Source organism: Aplidium turbinatum, chromosome 7 (genome assembly GCF_918807975.1).
Source record: "Aplidium turbinatum chromosome 7, kaAplTurb1.1, whole genome shotgun sequence".
NCBI lineage: Eukaryota > Metazoa > Chordata > Ascidiacea > Aplousobranchia > Polyclinidae > Aplidium > Aplidium turbinatum.
In genome coordinates, this window is record NC_137478.1 from 885,883 (window position 1) to 901,684 (window position 15,802).

At 38.9% G+C, this 15,802-nt stretch overlaps 1 protein-coding gene across 1 annotated transcript; it reads left to right on the forward strand.

Annotated features, from left to right (window-relative positions):
• Nucleotides 1-5,554: 5,554 nt before the first annotated feature.
• Nucleotides 5,555-15,261, forward strand: LOC145774840 (annexin A13-like). Its single transcript, XM_082586166.1, has 9 exons — nt 5,555-5,694; nt 8,213-8,321; nt 8,460-8,554; nt 10,116-10,320; nt 10,613-10,755; nt 11,178-11,370; nt 11,661-11,722; nt 11,878-12,000; nt 14,380-15,261. Exons 1-9 carry the CDS (start codon nt 5,584-5,586, stop codon nt 14,428-14,430), a joined length of 1,092 nt encoding a protein of 363 aa, XP_082442292.1. The 5' UTR covers nt 5,555-5,583; the 3' UTR covers nt 14,431-15,261.
• Nucleotides 15,262-15,802: the final 541 nt, after the last annotated feature.

Consider the following 15,802-nt stretch of genomic DNA (forward strand, 5'->3'; position numbering starts at 1 on the left):
ATAATTTTGACAAAATATACAGAAATTTTTTTGCATGTATTTGACGAGCTAATTTTCTTATCTCCTCTCAATTTCCTCATTCTGATCATTTTCTTACAAATTTCCTCTTAATGAATTTTGAAATCAAATTTCCTCAAATGAGGAAATTGGTCACAATTGAAAGGCGTTATCACCTCATAAAGGTCGAATGCAGAATGAACTTTGCTTCTATTGTAAGAAATGGTTTGTTGAAAAATTGAAGAATGTTAAATAGAAAATCGGTGAAGAGTTCTGCCATGGTTTGTGCGAAGAGTTAAAGTGGTTTGGTGAATACGCCGCTTCGCAAGGGGGCTTACAAAATGGTGCCAGAGCAATTAAGATGCTGTGACAATGCGATAAATGTAATCGCTTCAACTTCATTACCTTTTCTTTAGTTGAGAATCACATACAGGGCCGATGAAAGGGTAATGTTGGCCCGTGTCACGATTTCTTTCTATATCTTACCAGGAAAAAGACTTAGAAAGGTTCAATGACGTAGTTTAATGGGTTAAACCGAAAAGCAGTCAATTAAATTCACAGATAGTTCTACTAGTGAAATGATATATATGAAAACACTTGAAGGACTCCAACAAATGGTTCACCACTTCCAGCAATTAACCAAAGTAACAGTAAATAGCAATAGATTCCAATACTTGCGACTATTGATCGAGTTTAACGTAATCCACTCACAGCTTCTCATACGATTCTAATTTCAATCAGAAATTATATTAGCATCAATTTTGCTTTACTCGTATTCAATACTTCAACTCTTGATCAACAATAATCTTTGCTTCTATTACCAACTGCTACTATTACAGCAATGATCTCTCATAACCAACTCATCATAATAATCTACTCATCATAATAATCAACTCATCATAATACAACTCCCATAATAATCATTACGCAAATTACACCACTATTTATAGAAGGTTGTTTCGGTCTAGTAACATCGAGAAGGTTACGTAATGTCACATTGTTCTGTCAAGTTGCAATAAATGTCAACAAGCAGAAGATTAAAGAAGTCTAAAGAATGTCACGTACGTAGGGTAGAAGATTCTTACATAATAACGATTTCGCAATCAGAGATCCATTGGTAAACATCCTTGTGACATCATGACAAACGATATTTGGTGATTGAGGAAACAACAGAAAGTTCGAGGTTCGCATCAAAGGTTACTTCAGGTCATAACCGATAATAACACATCGCACCAGAATTTTACAATCAAAACAACAACGCTCGTTGAAGACACAAAGCAACCCATCGCGAGGCAATACACATTGATTGTGACAGCTCGGTACCAATAAGATCTCCAGGTGCCAAATCAGGACACTTCTAAGAAAAACGCACTATTTTCAAAGATTATTATGCGACTTTTTTCAAGTTCCCGGGCCTCTTGGAAAGGTTAAGGACCTCTAAAATCATTCCGGCTAGGATCCAAAGCTAGCCTTGGACCTCCCTGTCAATGCTACTTTAAGTTCGACAAACTTCTCACGTTTCGTTAGTGTATTGCCATAGCAGCTACTTCCCATACGACTCTTTGACTGGAGGTAACGCATCAGGTAAAATTTCATATTGATTAATTTCCAAGTCAATCTTGGATGAGCGCAGGATAATCATGGCACAAAGTCCACGATTGCAAAACAAGAGGAAGCAATCGGCCAGGTGTTCATCGCAACAACAAACCATCCAAGTTTTGTTTTTGAGCAAAGTTCTTGAGCACATGAGGAGAGTGGCAGACAAGACAATGACGTCACATGATGATTAAATAAATCTTTAGTTTAGTAAAAAAAGTGAACAAAAATCCAAACACAATCACGTTGCACGCGCTTTCATGCAGCTTCTTTGGTTCAACGACGCCTATCAATTTTTTACGAACTGGCGATGAGGAATTTGATCATTTAATTTTAGTTGAACGTCTAAACTGGTAGACATCTTTTCAGTTCATCATTTTCTTCATCGACTTGAGTTGGTGTCTGCTTCTTCTTCTGTATGAAAAGTTGTTTTTGTTAGTAAGAACAAGAAAACGAAAAAGAAAAAAAAGATAAGAAAATATAGGCTAGTGCGTCAATGAAATTATTTAACTCCATCTGACTCATCGAGGTGGCATTTGGTCATTGCTGTACTTTTTGTGGCAAACACTTCATCATAAGGGTGCACTTTTATATCATAAATTACCCCTTAACTTTCAAAAGTTCTTATGCATTCTTTGGGACTGTAGTCTACTGTATAAATTTAGAGCACAGTTACCATGTGACCATATTATTACTACACCCCATGCACATTGTTCAGTTCAGTTGATTTTCTTGCTAACCATCACTTCAAAAACAATACACGTCAACATAGCAAAGGTTGAGAAAAAGGTAGAAGTTGACATTGTTTTATGAAAACAATCACAACTAATAAAATATTGTGGACATCACGGAATCGATTGAGTTTTGATGGTTTAGTAGCATGGTTGTTGCTAACTTCACAAATGTAGAAGTTGTACGTTTGAGAAAACAACACGGATACCTTTGAATCGATGTTATAAATGGTTAGAATTTTGAGAAGATTATCAGCTGCAAACCGAACAAAGCAATCTCCAACAGTGTCCGACTTCTTTTATTGAGGTCACTTTATTCGCTCACAATGACAACAGGGTGACGTCTTATTTTCGCCATCTGACAACGTCTCAAAATTGACTTTTGTGACGAGATGACAACGCTGGTGCTGAATATAAGCGACGCGGCGCCACATACAGGGCTGTCGGTGTCTGATATCAGCAAGTCCACGTATGTACTAAGTAGTAACAGCTCATAGCTCAGTAACTCTTTTCTGCCACTACTTTATAAGGCCAAGAGTTTGATCCCAATGACTTACCTGATATAATTGTGTTTGTATATGAGCCAGTGATCGCGCACACCAGCGACAATCTGCAAAAGAAGAACAAGCAAATACTTACAACCCAGGAGCATTAATATTGCTATTTTAAGCTTAGCCAGTTTTGAGGCTGGACAGTATATGTTTGTAGCTTTTTACTTAGGATGCAGTGAGGTCCAGGTGATGAAGTAATCAAAGGTAAGCTAGCTGTTTGCTTTTTTTCCATCTGTTCACATACCAATCTAGTACAGATGTTTGCAAAACGTTTTAAGTCCGACTGCAGTCCAAGCGCCTTCGGATTGTCCTTTCCTGGTCCTTACGAATGGAAGTAGCGCCATTCACAATCTGTAAGCGCGGCAAAGAGAAAAAAATCGCATTCCCGCCATCTACAACTCTTTCATCCATCACTCGCCAAATGATGCGCGTGGTCTGCGTGAACTGGATGACTAAATGCAATGACTGCATGACTTCTACCTCAACATCCAATCCAAACCATCCCCACTTCATCAAGGTTGATAAAGGACAGAGCTCGACCAGTGACAAGAAGTTGGTTCAAACTTCAAACAATAACGAAGAAACAGTAGAAACCAAACGAAGCATTTCCTTCGAAATGCCAAAAATTCAATTTTGATCAGAAATTATCGTTTTAAAACTATGCAATAAAGACAACGTTGTTTTACGTTAAAAAGAAGAAAACTGTTTACTGCCTTTTTGTAGCTTCAAAAGTTAGCTAGTGTCTGAAATCCACAACTTCTCAGAAGTAGGGAATGAGGAACAAACGTTTTCAAACAAACCATTTTTTTGATAGTTTAGACTTGATCTGCAAACGCTTCGTGTTCATTTAAGTACAACGCAATTATAACCTAAATTCACAAGCATTGAGGTAGGCTCAGCATAGCACGTCATGTACATTAGGCTATCTCCCTAACTTCAGAAATTAGGAAAAATTTGAAATAAAAGTGAAATTATACCCACAAGGCTAAAAATTAACAAACTTTCTGTAAATTCGTAAGTAAAGTCGCTTGTAGTAGGCTATCACCTTTACTACGTCTGGTCTAGCTTGTCGTATTGTCTGTTCTCTTTCGGGGTGTGAGCTTGAACAACGCGTTTTACTTTATTTTATTTATTTTTATTTTGAGCAACATAAACAAATCTCCACTCAGCGGCACCTTGTAGACGAAATAATTCACAGACAACAACAAATTCAACAATCGGAAGCTTCACTTTGTCAACCTCAGTGAACGGACTTGAGTTATTGGCTCAAAGCCTCTACAAGTATGCCTATGCGAAACTGCCAGGAATAGCCTACCAGAGGTTTTGTCAATCCGAGGATAAAGATTCCGCAATCAATTTTTAAGAAAATTAAACCTGGGAGGAGGATGAGGAAAGTTGAACAAAGTCCTCTCCAGCGCAAATGAAAAAATATTTAGTGGTCTTTGAGCCACCGAAAGTTTACCGCATAAATATCAGTGGAACGCGGCAAGTTGGAAGTTCGAGCTTTCGGTAGCAAAGGCGGCAGTGGTGAAAGTGTGTTGTGTGGTGTGAAAAGGGAAATGTTGAGTTGAGAAGTTAAATGTCGTTGTGTTGTGACAAGTTGTGACTTTAAAACAATAGAAAGAAGATGGCATTGTGATACCAAAAGTTACTTAAAGTGTTTGCCTGACTAGTTTAGTGATAAGTAGATAAATTGTTTAGTACTTGCTGGTGCTACTGGGTCAAGTTAAACCACAAGCTGTAAGGCAAGTTGAACCATGGTTCAACATACCTAACTATATGATCAACAGCATGACAGTTATACTGCTAAGTTAAAAGTTTAATTTCGCGCAATAATCTTTCAACAGAAAATGCAGAAATGACGTAAAAACAACAAATCGAGGAAATATACGTAAAAAGTTATGGAAGATGCTGCTGTAGCTGTTAAAAGTGGGATAGCAGCTTTCCAGTCCTTTAAAGTTGGTAGAAATACACTGAAACGGCTACAATACACTTCTTTTCACTTTATTTCAAAACAATATTCGTACAAGCTTTATTTGACTCGTTTTTTAAAATACACGCTTCAACTTACCCCACAGAATTGACAAGTTGAAAAAAAAAATCATATTTTTTTTAAATTCTCAAAATATGTAACATCAACTCTAAGGCTTACTTTCATAGCAAGAAAGCGCACATCCTGTAGCACAATACCTGAAAAATTTATAGTTAAAACAATTGTGTTCAACGAGTTATGATGAATAATGCGAAACGGTGCAAGTTACCACATTCTCCCTACACCATGGTTGGTTTTGTTTTGAATCTTTATCCTCGGACTGACAAAGCCTTGATAGGTTATTCCTGGTAGTTTCGCACACTTGTAGAGGCTCTTGACGCAGGGTCGGTTACCGAGATTGACAGAGTGAAGTTTTCCGATTGTTGAAGAGTTGTTACCAGGAAATTATTCTATTCACTAGGTGCCGCTGAATGGAGAGCAGTCCTGAAATGCTCAAGCGCACACCCTCAGAGTCGAACCAGTGCCGCGTGATCTTGAGTACGGCGCGTAATCACAGAGCTAACGGGCGAATCATATACTTATTGCTTAGTGGTTTATGTTGCAATGATGTCATTGCTTAAACCATAGGGCTATCTTGCGATCTAAGCTATGGCCTCATCAACGCACTTCATTTCCATTTTAGCTTTAGTTTACAAGTAAATATCTACAAGTACAAATGTCGAAGCCGTCTGCGCAGCCATTGCCAGATGTTGGTGCTCCACAAGACAGCTCAACTGAGCCACTCAGCGGCACGGATTCTAATACAAAAGTGACCACTGGAGATCAGGTGTTGATTATGATGTGTGCCTTGATGTGATTGAGTTGAATATTGGTTTGTTTCATTGTGTTTTTGTTCGAGTATTTGCAACAAAGCGTTATTGTTTTTTCCTCACGCAATCTTTTTCACTCAATTCCGTATAATCACACTGTTCAGTTACAAGGCACAAATTCAGCCCTTTTAGGGTAGCCTACGTGGTGCTTGTGTTGCCGACCAGTTGAAAGATTGTTTGTTCCAAAGATAAACATCTTTTTTGTTAAAGAAAATGTTGCACAGAAAAGTTTGCAGCAGAAAAGTGAAAAATGTCATCATTGGATTTTCATGGGAAGTGATTATTGAATGAGCAAAATCAAATTGCAAATCATTCAGACCACTTTTGTTGATCACAATAACCACTTTTATTGATCACAATACATCACTGATGCTTTAAATCTTTGATATTGCAACTTTGTGAAGTTTTTGTCAAAAACATTGATTTCAGTTAAATTCTATTAAAGAAGTTTGTCAACGATCGGAGTTTAGGTTTGTTATTATCACTTACACTTGGAGCGTTCAGAAAACTCCTCTCGCCAGTGCTCCATTTCTGCAAATGCTGTCGCTTCCCAGCTAGTGCAGAACGGGGTCTACAAGACAAAGGACCACAAGACATCTCGCCGCCTTGTCGCAAAGGAAGTGTCTGCCCTGTGGCGAGTGGAAACACCATCAGATGAAACAATATCCAAAGATTTCACCCCAGAGGAGTTCACCACCACCTCCCTCCCCTAGTGAAACTACACAAGTCTCCAGGGCCGGATATAATCTTCTCTGAGCTTGTGCTCCATGCTGGCCCTGTTTTCAAGTCCTGGCCATGTAGATTCCTTTTTTCCGGCTTGCACCACTTCACAATCTCAAAAATTTGGAGAAGAGCTTTAATAGTTGCGATCCCTAAGACTCACAAGCCACCAGAGGACCCAATGACATCGTTCGATATCTCGCCTCTGTGTTCCTTTCAAAATCCTCGAAAGGTTGATGTATGCCCGCATCAACCCAATCATCGACCCACAGGGATCAGTCTTGGCTCCACTTCTCCTTAACATCTCAATTCACGACCTTCCCAGCACGGTCTCAGCAAAATACACATAAGCGGATGACCAGGTAATTCTCCACTCCACAAACTCGTGATAAAACCTTGAAGACACCCTGAGCTCTCAGCTTATTTCCAGAAATGGCGACAGAAACTCAGCGAAACCAAAACGGTGGCAGCAGCTTTCTATCTATATAATCGGGAAGCTGATCGTGAGATGTCCAGAACAATAAAAAATAATTGTCTTGCCCCGAACCAAAATACCTTGAGGTGACATTAAACAGATCACTTACGCGCAAGAAACTCTCATCACGCGCTGCGCTGCTCAAGCGCTCGGCAGGCTCCAGCTAAGTAGAGAGGGCTGACGCTTCTTGTATAGCAGCCCTAGTCCTTGTCTACTCTTCAGCAGGGTGCTGTGCATCTATTTAGTGCCGCAGTGCTCAATACCACAACATGAACGCTGCCATCAACAGCGTCCTGCGCACAGTGATCGAGTGCCTGCGTCCCACACCATTTGACAATTTTCCCATCTTTGCTGACATCCAACCAGCTGAGGCTCATCGCAAAGAAGGCACTCTGTTTCTCAGTCGACGGGCATTGGAGCCCTACCAGCTTCTTCAATTCAAGATCTCTGCTCTCCCAAAGAGAGCATCTTTATCGACTAAAATCAAGACACCTATTTGTGCTAAACGTTCAACTTCTGATTAACAAAGCTGATGGATAAAACATCTCTGCGGCTACTTGGACGGACCATAAATGGAAGTCAAGCACCTCCAGAGTCCATTCGTTCAACTCCGATGCCGACACCCGTCCCACCGGCCTGACCATACAAAACAGGCGTGGGTGCGCCTCAACCATCTCCGTACGGGCATCGAGATTTCCGCTCAACCATGCACCAATGAGGAATGGCCTCTCTTCTTATGAATGAGGTGCCGAGGAACAAACTGCAGACCACATCATCAACAATTGCATCATCTTCAAATCACCTAATGGAATGGAAGGTCTGCGTGTCTTGAATGATGAAACTAAAGACTGGTCGCTCTCTAGTAGCTTTCCGGTGTAGTCCGGGAACATCGTGAATCTGGGGTGGTAAGAGGATAGACTCTCGGCCCTATAGAGGCTGACACGACAAAATCGTTTCCTCTGTTTTATTTGTCTTATAAAGGAGATATTTTGTCTCCATGTTTTGGTTTATGTTGGTATCTATTTTTTCTGACTGTCAGAGTCACCACTAAGGTCAGCATCATAATTCGAAGCTTCAAAAGCACGAACAGCACAATAATGTTCATCTTTTACTAGAGCAATGCTCAAAGGATATAATCGCATTTGCACATGCGCAATAAAGAATTAGATTAATTTTCCATGTTTCTGTCAACAAACGGATCTTTTCCGCGATTGCGCGCATTTGCTTAATCATTTACCACGCACCCCTCTCAAGGAAGTTAACGCTATTTTGTATTTCAGGGGATTGTCTCAGTAAGTGAGAAGGTGAAAGGGGGCACAGTGTGCCCATCCAGCCCATTTTACCCTTCAAATGACGCTGAAGTTCTGAGGAAAGCAATGAAAGGCCTAGGTTTGTCATATTATGAACACATAATGCAAAACATAAACTCTGAATCTTAGTAAAGTAGTTCAATAAATTAAGATTAATAAATGGAAAAACTTGAAACCGCTGCACTGAGCTAATTTTTCAACTTTTATGACATCACAGGCACAGACGAGGAGGCCATCATTGGAGTGCTTAGCAAGCGCACGAAGATAGAACGACAGGCTATAGCCAAAGCTTACCAAGGGAAATACAATGAAGTGAGCTGTTCGGCGTCTACCCATTACGTCAGCGAATGTGTAAATTGTAGGTTGATAGACACAATTCGAAAGAATTTGGCCACAAAACTTTCTCAAACCCACATTTTTTTCCTAAAAACTTGTTTATGATCTCGTTTTAAATTTCCAACTTTCAACATCAGTTTCAGCTTCGCTCGGGAAAGGGTCACTTTTAGAGTTGCCAGTTTGGTGAAACTGGGTTAATTTTTGTTTAAGAAATTAGTAAACCAGGTTAAACTTAAAACTGCTATGGATTTTAAGATAGTATGATAATGAGTTATTAATGAGTTAAAAGCAGAATCTTAGAATGTATAGGAATCATTTATATAAAATTTCCAACGATAACAAGATATTTTCTCAATGTATTGATCAACTGAGGTATTTATGGTAGTCTGGTAGCCTATGCTTGCCTTACCACACAATTAGTATCTTAGCAGCACCCTACTCCAACATAGTACAGGCTACTTACCGATCTTTGCAGGCATCCAACCTGCTGAGCTTTGCAGAAAGAAAGCCGTTATACACCTGGCTCACCAGGCAGAAGATCCTGACCACTTGCTCTACGCAACACTCAGCGTCCCACCTCAGGAATCCTCCAGGCAATTAAAGTCAAGACAACCCTTTCGTACCAGCTGCCTTGAATTATTACAACCATTCAGTGATCATACCACCAGTGTAGCACATTATATTGAAGATACTTGTGACACAGCATGGTGTGCCACCGATACCAAACTCTATTGTTTTATACCTCACCCGGTAGCGCGTCCCCTGGCATAGACTTGCCCCGTCCGACTTAGGTCAAGCTCAATAGAATTCGAACAGGAGTCGGCCGCTTCCATTTCAATCTGTACAAGTGGAGTTTGGCTCCCTTATCGGACTGTGAGTGCGACGCGAAGGAGCAAACTGCTGGCCATGTCATTCTTGAATGTCCCATTTACAAGGCACCAAATAGAATGCATGACATAGCAGAACTGGACGAAGCTACACTCACCTGGCTTTCCATCCCCTGTCCTGAAATCTGAACAGTCCTGTCTCACACGAAAAAAGATCGCTTATGCAAACATGTGAAAACAATATACATTATATGTTATTTCACATTCTTAGCAATAGGACTTGATTTGTTTTGTTGAAATATTTACAGTAGGCTACAAATGGAATAACAAGGCAACCACTCAAGCTATTTGAAATGTACATGCCAAATTGTGCTAACAGTTTCAATGGTATGAAACGCATAACAAAAACTATTTAAGAAATAGTTTTAATGTCGATTCAGCATCTGGAGACGCTACAAAAAAATAAAATAATTGTAGCCAAAGGCAGTTCAAAAGAACTGAAGTGAAAGTGAAACAAGACGTTGCTTTTGAATTGTGAAACAAAAATTTGCTTTGAAGAGAATTTTTATAGAGTAAAATTCGCTTGTATTGTGTCTATCCACCTACAATTTACAAATATTCTTATCATCAGGTCAAAGATCAGGGGCAATAAGCTTCAAAATTAGTTTAGTATTTAATGAGCAACCTCTACCAAGACTCATCACTTGTAGGACCTTCTGGAAGAACTTGAAAGTGAACTTGGAGGAAACTTCAAAGCGGTGTGCCAACATCTCATGTGGAAGGATGATGAGTTAGATGCTCGAGCGATTCGGAAGGCCATGGAAGGGTTTGGGACAGATGAAGCAGTGCTCATTGAAATTTTGTGCACCCGGAGCGGGAGAGAAATCAACGAGATAAAAAGGATTTACGCTCAAAGTGAGTATGACTGTGACTGACAATAAGATCTGAAGCATTTACTAACGTTTCCTCTTTCATATTAAAGCACATCTTCAAAATCTTTAACATAAATGGTAAAGTAACATGCCATTAGGCTACGTCAGCATAGTTACATGAATCTTTTTTCATGTTTTGTAATTGAGACTTGATGTTTGGTTGGTAATTTCCTGATGTAATGCGTGCAAAAGTTCAAGGTTATTTCAACAAAGTAGGTCTTTTATTGGCTTCCAGCATAAAACCAGTTCATATTAACACTTGCATTGTGATGCAGTTTTTAAAGGAAGAGATCTCCTCAAAGATGTGGAGAATGAAACATCCGGACACTTTAAAACTTTTCTCTTGGCCATCTTGAAGGGAAATCGCGATGCAGAAAGTGATCCAGTGGTACCCAAACTCGCGGAAAGTGACGCAAAGGTTTGTGACATCACAGACGTTTGAAAAGCATTCTGTTTTTATGCTGCGGTTGTCTTCTGAAATAGGCCTACATTGCATCTTTGAAAATAATAAAACCTTTCCGTAGCCATTGTTTCAAGTATAAATAAGAAAATGGTTGGAATCAACATAATCAAAACTCCATAAAAAAGGTTTCAACTGCAAGATTAAAGCTTAAAGGGTTAGAGAATTTAAAACAAAAAAAATCACATGGTCAACAAGACTTCAACAATCGGAAACTTCACTCTGTCAATCTCGGTGACCGCGCCTGCGTCAGTGATTCAAAGCCTCTACAAGTATGCGAAACTGCCAGGATTAAGCTCTGCAAGAAGCTTTCTCAGTCCGAGGATAAAGATTCAATCAATCAATCAACCAATCAATCTGTAAGATTTTATATTTTCTAGGCGCTTTTTGATATGGTAGTGAAGAACTGGAACCCATCAAATCCATCCTTCTTACAAATCTTCACCCAAAGAAGCTTCCAACATCTTCAGCGCGTTTTCACGCAATGCTGGGTAAAACTGACCTCAGGAAATCTCATTGCAAGTATTGACAGGCAATCTAGAGGAGATTTGAAACAAGGGCTTAAAACTATCAGTAAGTTTTAGCCATTAATTTGCAATTTTAAAATGACTGCTACCTGATGCCATTAAGTCAAATATATTCTAAAACGACGATTTACTTTTTTCTTTCGGATCATGATTTTACTGAAATTGCAGGAAGGAAGATAAATAACGTAACTACATAACAACGTAACAACGTAACTACGTAACTACGTAACAACGTAACAACGTAACAACAACTCTCAATCAAGTTCACCAGAAACTTACTTTTAAATCACAAAATCTATAAGTTCTTAGCAAACTTGAAATTACTTTCCTCCCCAGTTAGATTCTCCACCTGCATTCCTCCTGTATACTACGCCATTCAAATACACGACGCCATGGCGGTAAGTGAGCTTACTTTGTAAAGTGACGTTTCTTTTACGTTACTGTTTGTGATATATCTGGTTTAATACAAACATGTGGTCAAAATTGTTTTATGACGCCATAGTTGTGATCATTAGTGATTACGTCATATTTGTTGAAGTTGTTGCCATGACAGGGCAGAGGAACGGAAGACAAGAGGTTGATCTACGTCATCACCACGAGAAGCGAGATCGATCTGATTGACATCAAGGAGGAATATTTGAGACGCAACAACATGGAGCTGGCGAAGAGAATTGAGGTTAGGAACAGAGTGGGTTGCTACATCACGTGCTTGAGGGGTACAACAAACGTGTGTGGGAGGTACAACTCCACGTGTTGGGGGGGAGTAACAAACACGTGTTTGGGGGATACAACGACATGTTTTGGGGGTACAACAGCACCAGAAGCACTAAATGGTGGGTACAGTAACACGTGATTGGATGAGAGCAGCAACACGTGCAGGACCATTTTAACCGCCCCCGTACCCGGGGGTCCCACGACTGATTAGGGACCCACTCATTTTGGTCTGCCTATTTTTTTTGACTATTTAATAATTAAAAGAATACTACAGAAGCTCGACAAACAATAGCTAATAAAATTATGCAAGACCTAATTTATCATGAATCGAATCAAGAGCAAAATCAACGATGAAATTGCTGAAGAACAGTACGAATTCATGCCAGATCGCGGTACAAGAAATGCTGTATTTGTATTAAAAAATATCGTACAAAGATCAATTGAAATGAAGAAAGATCTGTACATTGCTTTCATTGATTATAAGAAAGCTTTCGACCGAGTAAAACATACCAAATTACTGGAGATGTTGGATAACATGGAACTGACGATAAGGATATACTGTACGAGTGTACGTATTATTCAAAACTTTCACTTTGATCAAATTGCAGCAATAAAGATCAATCACAACATCAGCGACTGGATATCAATCAAGAAAAGCGTTAGACAAGGATGCGTGCGCTCCCTTAGATTTTTTTTCATGCAGTGAGATCATCTTCCGATGTCTTGATGATGAAACTGGCGTAAATTTTGGGGGAACTAACTTTACTAAACTGAGGTATGCTGATGACACCGTCTTGGTGGCTGATTCGAAAGCAAAACTACAACATTTGAACAAAGTAAATGAAAGAAGTAAAGAATTTGGGAATGGAAATGAATGAAAAGAAAACGGAAACAATGGTAATCACAAAGAAAAAAGAAAGTGAAATTCCAATCTGTCAAATTAAAATGAATGGAACAACTATAAAACAAGTAAAAAGTTTTCCATATCTTGGGACAATAATAAACTGAGATGATAAGGAGATAAGGAGTTCAATATACGTAATGCTCAAGCAAAAGCTGCTTTTCAGCAAATGAAATCAATATTGTGCAACAAGTAGGTTATACATAGGCCATCTTTCTCCATCAGATACAGAATAGTGTTACATTTATCCAATTTTTAAATATAATTTAGAAACCCGGACAATAACGAAATTAATTAATAAAAGAATAAACGGGTTTGAAATGTGCAGAGAACTGACAGAAAAAGCAACCAAACTGTTTTAAATCAAGTCAAACAAACAATCTACTAAAAAATATCAAAGAAAAACAACTTCAATTTTTAGGACACGTGTTGCGAAAAGGAAAGTTAGAACATCTCTCTCTCACAGGCAAAATTGAAGGAAAGCGTGCCCAAGGCAGACAACGATTAACTTACTTAAACCAACAAACCGACAAAACTAACACCAACATACACCTAATACACAAAGCAAATGACAATGAATCCTGGAAAATTCTCATGCAAGAGGCAGTCAATGCTTGGCACCAAGTGCGACAATAAAAAAAGAAGACCCTATTTACTATTTTCCAAACCCTCGACTGGGGTCTACCTCTAACTGGGGCCCGCTCATATTTAGTTAGTGCAGCGTTTCAGGGCTTGTAATTTATACAATTTTTTTTCCATTATTGTAAATTTTTTTCGTTCGCTTTGCTCGCTTAACTACTTTTCGTTTATCATATTGGGCAAGCATGGTTCGGGGTTGAGGAAGTGAAAAGTTTTTTGAGTTTAAAAAACCCCCACAAAATGATGCAATATTTCGAAGTAAACACTCCTCACTCAAATAGCCGAGTTAATTAATAATATTTAAATTGATGAATTTCAATGTTTACTTTTTGTTAAAATGATGATTTAAATTTTTTCCCACATTGTAAAGTTTTGCTCCCCTAAACGCTTTCTGGTCCTATTTTTTAAGAGCAATTACTAAACATAGAGGCCTACTAGTGGATATTTTGGGGGAGGGCCCGAGATTGGTAGCAACAAGCTTTGATTCAAAGGAGTTTCTTGTAGACAGAAAGTGAACTAAGTTTAGTGACCGTGCAACAATTTAAGATAAATGAGTGAATAAAAATACAAATCTGGGGAAGCAATTTTGAAATTTTGTTCTGAAACAGAGATATTTTATTCATTTTTTCTAGTAAATTGCGGGCTACTTTGCTGTTACTGCAGTGTTCAAAATACTTTCTAACACTTTTTGAAGTTTCAATTTTATACTGCACCAAAAAGAACGCGGCAATACGTATTATGACGTTTCATCCAGTCTAATGACGTCATTAACAAAACTAACAATGCTTTCATTTTCACTAGGAGGAGACGTCGGGCGACTACAGGAAGATGCTTCTTGATCTTCTGAATTGAAGACGAGTCTTGCGCATTCGACTTTGGCACATTTACGCTTTTTGAAAAGAAATTTGTTTTTATCGTCATCAAAATCTCGCCACTGACGTCACTTCAACTTCGGATTATGCTTAATCGTCGATGCTAATCGGCATATGCCGGGCATACTGTATTCATAGAAAATACCGATAATTTTGCTCACTATATGCAACATATTGTCAAAATTTGTAACTATTCATTTCAAAGTTGCTGGATAACAATGAAATATTTCTGATAATTTCACAAATGTAGATACAAACGACCTGTTTTAACTTGATGCTGTGAGTTCGCTGTGGTAGTAGCGGTTTGTCACTTGTGCTCCGATATCTGGTGCAAACCGCTACCACTACAGTGAACCAGCAGCATCAGGCTAAAACAGGTCGTTCGTAGACCATCTACGTTTGTAAAATAAATAACGATCATGCTTCTGAAAGCGAAACTCAATCTATTATATTACTGATAACCTTGACTTAATAATTCGGTTGTGACTTTCTGTGTCATTGATTGATTGTGTGTTTGTTGTGATGGATCACCCCAAACTAAATGTTGGCAGAAAACTGACATTTGTAAAATAATGCGTTCTACATTCCACACTGTTCATTGTATCATTTGTGAATAAACAAGTGCAGAGATCTCTATTCCAGGTCACAGAGGTTAAGCTTTTGGAAATGTCAACTCTGTCACAATGATGTGCCACGTATGTTTCTGATAGGTGGCACATTGTGTTGGAATGGTAATTTGACCTGTACAGTGATATAATATGATTATCCACACTATTGCACGCACTTTGTGAGAACAGCATACACGGATTATGACAAAGTGGTGGCCTGATCATCGTTGAGAAAAGTGTAGAATGACTAAAATACTAGGTGGCGCGCCAGAGCATCTTTTAGTGTTTGCAACAAGTGACAGCCAACAGTTTGTTCATTCAATTGAAATGTTATGGCTTTATAGGCAGTACCTGGCGTACCAAGTGATTGAGCCATACTCGGTGAACCTTCAACCCAGGTCGGTTGAACTCAATTGCTGTTTGCTACCAAAAATTGGTTGCTCCAGCCCAAAATTTACCAAGTTTCCAGACCTCGTTTATTATCACGCTTTTTGTTTTTAAAGAAAAATTAACCTCAGCAGCCTGACCGTTTCAAATTCGGAATGTGGTATAATGTATTGTATGTTGAGTAAGGCAGCTTATAGCTGTCATCATCATATTCAGCCTGTGGTAGCCCACTGCAGATCGAGCTTATAGCTTTGCTTGCTGCAATTAGTAAATGAACAACTTTCTTAAAAAACATAGTCCGTTCACTGAGATTGACAGAGTGAAGTTTCCTAACGTTGTTGTCTATGGAGTATTCTA

Coding starts and splice junctions, on each gene's coding strand:
- LOC145774840 (XM_082586166.1), top strand. CDS start 5,584: ATGTCGAAGCCGTCTGCGCAGCCATTGCCAGATGTTGGTGCTCCACAA. Junction 10,756..11,177: donor TCGCGGAAAGTGACGCAAAG/GTTTGTGACATC, acceptor TATATTTTCTAG/GCGCTTTTTGATATGGTAGT. Junction 11,723..11,877: donor AAATACACGACGCCATGGCG/GTAAGTGAGCTT, acceptor TTGCCATGACAG/GGCAGAGGAACGGAAGACAA.